Genomic DNA, 6,000 nt, shown 5'->3' with positions numbered 1-6,000 from the left:
TAGCGAACCTTAGTAAAAGGACCCCTAAGAGAGGTAATAAGTTATGTGATGAAAGTATTGACTCTATTGACTCTAACATACTCAAGATGATAAGTTGATGCTCACGTCATCTATAATAATTAGAATAATTATCAGAACACAAAATTCCAATTAAAATAACCTTGAAAATTACATTAATAATTGAGAATAATACGTAAATATTGTATTGTTTTGAAAGCTATGTATAGTAGTAGCTCATTTTCTGTACAGAGAAGAATAGGACATGCAAAGACATAATGATAAAACTCTGTCTTGTACTCTATTCCTTATTTATTTTATGTTATTTTTTTTTATTGTGGTCTTCTAATATATCTATACTATTCTAAAGTTGCCAAGTTACTGGTATTAGGCAAGTCTGACTTGCTTATACTAAAGAAGAATGACAGAACTTTTGAACAGACAATATCAAGCCAGATATTCAAAAGCAAATATCTAGATTATGGCTCACTAAGCAACCAGGACAAAGTACACAATTCCTGCAACAGCCTCTTCAACTCTTCCTTTGGTGCAAGCGACACCAGATGAGCAAAGACTGGGATGGTCTGAAGTGGATGTGAGGGAGATAGTGGAGAAGAGAGATTAATAGGAGGTAGAAAGGTAAGGGGGTCAAATTAGAAGAAAGCTGAATGCAGTGGTGGGAGAGAGGGGTTTGAAATGGATTCACTGGAGATGTTCAGTTTTTTAAAGCACCTTCATGACCTGAATGCACACTTACAAATGTGTATCCTTTTATTTTCATGCTTATTAAGAAAAAGTTACAGAAGGGCTGTTCTACTGTATGTATTGTATAGCCAATAGTACTGATTCTATTGCTGTGCTAAAACAAAAAACCCTGAGGTACTAGTGCACTTGGAAATGCTTTTTCTTGTACTCATATTTCTTTATTAACAACACTAACATTCAACTAGTGGATATATTTCATTTTACAAAATAATTCCTTTCATGTTACATGTTATAAATCTGTCTAGGCCAAGGCTTCTCAACCCAGTCCTAAGAATTAATGATAGTTAAGTCAATTTGCCTGTGTTAAAATTTTCTTGCTTGCATTAAAATAATTCTTTTCTAAAACAAATAGGTGACATAAACAAAAAAATATACATTGCAAAAATAGGCCAAATAAACCGACAATGAATGGAAAATAATTGCTTGATGCATATCACTAGCTTAAATGCATTTTATTATAGTCCAAGAAAGTTTATTCTGCAGTTTAAAACTAGCATAAGTCTATTTTCCTAAACTTGCAAGGAGACCCTTTTACGAAACTGGGGTAAAAAGTGGCCATAGCGCACCCTTATGCAGGTTTTTCCCATGTGCTAAGGCCATTTTTTTTACAGCAGTTGGAAAATGGCCAGGTTCCTATTTTTTTCAATTAATAGCCATGTTCTAATGTTGCCATCAGCACACAGCCATTAAAAAAAATTACCATGGGAGCAATTATCGACACCTATTTTGTAGGTGGTAATCTTGCACTAACCAGTTAGCATGTGGTAATGTGGATGCACTAACTGATTAGGACAGGAAAGCCTACTCTCCACCCCCAGCTTAATAAAAAGACCCCTAAGTAAATAAAGAGAAAGGATGCTGCAGTATATGATATTAAGTTTTTGGATACAGGGTTAGTGTAAATGTCAGCATTGTGCTGATACGTATTTGGACTTATAGGTCTGTATATACAGAAATTCATACTGCACACTTTATTTTCACCATGTGTGAAATTTGTTTTAATCAAAGAGAAATGCCTGTATCAACATGCACCAAAGAGAAATCAATGCAATCCACCATTTGGTGGATCTGATTGTCATGCCACACTTACTCCTCAGAGTGGCCTGTGGGATTGCGTCCTTCTGCATCCTGCTGTCACGTACATCCACCTAGTGTGAGCATGTGCACCACAGCCCAATAGTCGTAAGACTAGCGGCAGGATGACAGAGGGATGTGGCAGAGTGATGTCATGGGTCTGGGTGCTTTTAGGTAAGCCCAGCCCCACCTTGAATGCCTTCATAACTGGTTCTGCTGGTCTCCTGGTTCCTGTTTGCCAAGTCCAGCTTGTCTCCTGGGCCCAGATGCACAAAACCTAATGAGCCAGCAACATGGTTTTTAAGCTGGTTCTAGCCGGTTTAATGAGCAAGAAGTACAGCAAGACAAGCACAAAAGGGTTCTCTGAGCTCTTTTCCTATCACTGTAGCAGCTAACAAAAACAGAATGCAAAGCTATTATAATGAGCTAATTACTATACAAATGTGCATGCAAAGTGATGCATAGCTGTTTTCTGACCCGATGCACAGAAGCAACCCCTACCTTTACCGTTCAAAATTTAATGGGAGGTCTGAAGCTGTCAGTCCTGACAGTTCTCGCAAGTACTGCCACATCGATCTATGCCCCCGGAAAATGCCAACACACAAGAGAAAGGAGAGAAGCAGTGGTGTAGCTACATGGGGCCACGGGGGCCTGGGCCCCCCAAATATCTTATGGGCCCCTGGTTTTGCTGGCAGGGGTCCCCAACCCCTGCCAGCTGAAGCCTTCATCCAGTGCCGGTCTCAGCGCCACTGTGTTGCCTGCCCTGCTCGCTCTTCCCCTCACGTCCAGCATGCTCCTTTTAGTGAAACTTCAATTTCACTAAAAGGAGCATGCAGGATGTGAGGGGAAGACTAAGCACAGCAGGCAATATGGCGGCAGCGGCGAGACCGGCGCTGGATGAAGGCTTGAGCTGGCGGAGGTTGGGGACCCCCGTCAGCCAAGGTATTAAATTGCATTGGAGAGGTGGTGGGGAGTGGTGAGGCAGTGGTGGAGGGGGTGGTGAGGCAGAGGGGGGGCAGTGGCAGGGCGGCAGACCAAAATATGCCCCCCCCCCCACCTTGGGCTCTGGCCCTCTCCTGCTATAAGGTCTGGCTACGCCCCTGGTGAGAAGTGGTTCAGAAAAAAAGCTGTCACTTTGCTTCTCTCTCCCCCAAATCAGCAATGTGGAGAAAATAAAACAAACACCTGTGTTGCCATTTAAATACGCCAAGTTCCCAGCTTTTTGGCTACAGTGACTATCCTTTCATACAGCAAGAGAGAAAATCCTCTTTCTCTGTTTTCTCTGCCTGCGGTTTGTGGATTGCATTGCTCCAAGCTCTTAAAAGAGGCAGATCATTAGCGACTGCACTGGCCAGAAGCTATGCGATCTCTCCCTCTCCCCCCCCCCCCCCCCCCCCCCCGTGGAGGCCCATCTTGGGAATAAAAGATCAATCTAGGAAATCTTTATGCAACTGGACATTGGAAAGCAGAGTGAAGGATTCCCCTTGCCTCATGTGCACTTGCCAGAAGCTGTGCAATCTCTCCCCCCCCCCTCTCTGGAGGCCCATCTGGAGAACAAAAGATCAATCTAGGAAATCTTTATGCAACTGGACATTGGAAAGCAGAGTGAAGGATTCCCCTTGCCTCATGTGCACTTGCCAGAAGCTGTGCGATCTCTCCCTCCCCTCCGCTTTCTGGAGGCCCGTCTGGGGAACAAAAGATCGGAGCAGGAAATCTTTATGCAACTGGACTTTGGAAAGCAGAGAGAAGCATATCCCTTGCCCCATGCAAGAGTCAGCGAGAAACAAAACAAACAAAAAAAGCCAACCTCTAGTGCTTTCATACACGCAGCTTGTCTGCATGTATGACAGTCGTCTGTGGAATGCACAGAGCAGCCAAACTTACCGATGGGCTGCTCTGCGCATGTTCAACTGGCCGACTGGCTTCCGCCATATCACATGCAAATGAACCTATTCGCAAAAGCAACGAGCAGCTCATTTGCATGTGATTCTCTTTGGAAATCCCTCTGTATTTCCAAAGCGGTAATTTTTCAGAAGACTTTTACTTTATGCATTTTAAAAATATTTATTATTTTAAATTTCCAGCACCGGAAATCAACAAAACAGCTACAACTTGACAGAGGGAAAGCAAAATTCTCCACGTTATCTCTGCAATGTGCTCTGATCCGGAGGGACCACCTCTATGTGTGAGACGGTAATTGTTTTCAGGCCTGGATAATCTTTCACCTCTCTCCGTAGGTTGCCAACATTGGTGCCAGTTAGTGTCAAATTACGATGACGAGAGGTTTAATTTTATGATTTGGGCATCTGTCCTCTAGAAATGGAGTTGAGATTACCATAGTAAAGGAAGGGGAAGCCAGAATTCCACAAAAAGAGAACCAAAAACAAAGAGTGGAATCAAAATACACTAGATGGTATGCCGATAAGGTCAGTCTTTATTAAAATGACCTGACACAGGCACCTTGTTTCAACTTGACAGCCTGCATCAGGAGTCAAAAAAAAAGAATTCTTACTGGTTGATATGATCAAGTGCCAAATATGCACAAAAGGAAAAAAGACCAACAAATACCTTAGCATAATAAAACAATATGAATATGAACAAAAGCTCTAATAATAATGGAAAGCCATGGCAGCACATTGTGATATTTTCCCACCATGCTGCCATTGCTTTCTATTATTATTAGAGCTTTTCTTCATTCCACTGAAGGTCCATTTTATTACGTTGCGATAGTTGTTGGTTTTTTTTGTTTGTTTTGTGCGTATTTGGAGCTTAATCACATCACACCAGTTAGTTTTTCTGATTCCTGATGCAGGCTGCCAAGCCGAAACATGGTGCTCATGTTGAGTCCTTTTAATAAAAGCTGACCTTATCTGCTCACCTTCTAGTGTGTTTTGGCTGAGACTGTTTTCATTTCAAAGAAGCTAACACACAACTTTCCAATCCCAAAGATTTCTTATCTTTTCAGGCTTGGCTTGATTGGTAACTGAGGTTATCTGTGTCCTGCTCTTATTATCTCTTAATTTTTTCCTGATAAACTATTGACTCCTTTATTCTATTTCACCCCCTTTTTATTCTATCCTATTAACACACACACAAAAAAAAACCCTGTCCTTTCACTTGCAGAGGGTCTGACCTCTATAACTTCCTTATCTGTCTCTATCCTATTGCTTATATTGCATTGTGATTTTATGTTTTTATGCTGGTATTGTCTTAAAGGGATTTTAGAGAACTGTGTTTTGAATATCTGTGCTAGTGATTTCATCTTTTTATGCTGGAATTGTCTTAAATGTGTTTTCATTGGAACTGTGTTTTAACCTGTGCCAAGTGTTTTAAACCTGTGACTTAATCTGGTGACATTGAATCTGGTGTCTGTTTTCATTAGAATTGTGTGTTGAATCTACACTGCCAGACTTAATTCAATCAATTTTGGTTACATAGCATCTGGTGACTCATAGCTCTGGAGGAGGGGCAATTTTGTTTTGAACTGGGTAGTAGAACTTAAGTTTACCTAGTGAGCTGGGAGCTGCGCTGGGCATTTTCACACTTGGTTTGATTGGTAACTGAGGTTACCTGTGTCCTACTCCCACCTACCCACCCCAAGGTAAACTTCCTTTATATAGGGCAATCAAAGGACAAGTATCTTCATTACACTTAATTGGTCAATCCTAATTCTTATTATTCCCTCTCATAGTTCACCTTTTCACACTTGTGAATCACATCATTATGACCTTCATCCAGTGCAATATATGTTCTTCTTTAATCCTAAGGCTGTCACGCTTTCCAAAAGCAGGAACTAGGATTGTGAGCCCTAGGGCCACTGCCGAGGAGCGACAGTGGCAGGAAAAACCACCCTACTCAGGGATAAGGCAGAACTCTGACAGGGCCAGCTAGACTTCACCTGCACTTAGCCACCGTTCCTCGGGAGTTGAGCCCCTGAGTGCAGGTGGCCGGCAGGACTTACTAAACAAGGCTGGAACTGGATACCAGCAGGATACACACAGGGACTAGAGAACACAGGGAGGCTAGGCAGAAAACTAGACTAGGACTCTCAGACAGACAAGGGACAGATCTGAAAGCTGCAAGCAGCCACTGAAACAGGGAACAAACACAGATAGATAAGAGACAGAACTGAAAGCTGCCAGGCAGCCACTGAACAAGAAACAC

General features: G+C 42.2%; 1 protein-coding gene across 3 annotated transcripts in view; it reads left to right on the top strand.

Annotated features, from left to right (window-relative positions):
* Positions 1–527: 527 nt before the first annotated feature.
* The window catches only part of RBP2 (retinol binding protein 2), a 77,372-nt gene continuing 71,899 nt past the window's right edge, over positions 528–6,000 (top strand). The window contains exons 1-2 of one of the 3 annotated variants that reach the window (XM_030216460.1): positions 528–636; positions 3,921–4,021. In XM_030216460.1, the coding sequence (XP_030072320.1) occupies positions 3,989–4,021 (33 nt within the window). In that variant the 5' untranslated portion in view covers positions 528–636; positions 3,921–3,988. The other 2 variants (XM_030216461.1, XM_030216462.1) reach the window with 2 other exon arrangements.

This window comes from Microcaecilia unicolor, chromosome 10 (assembly GCF_901765095.1).
Source record: "Microcaecilia unicolor chromosome 10, aMicUni1.1, whole genome shotgun sequence".
Taxonomy (NCBI): domain Eukaryota; kingdom Metazoa; phylum Chordata; class Amphibia; order Gymnophiona; family Siphonopidae; genus Microcaecilia; species Microcaecilia unicolor.
This window is presented reverse-complemented; position numbering and strand designations above follow the sequence as displayed.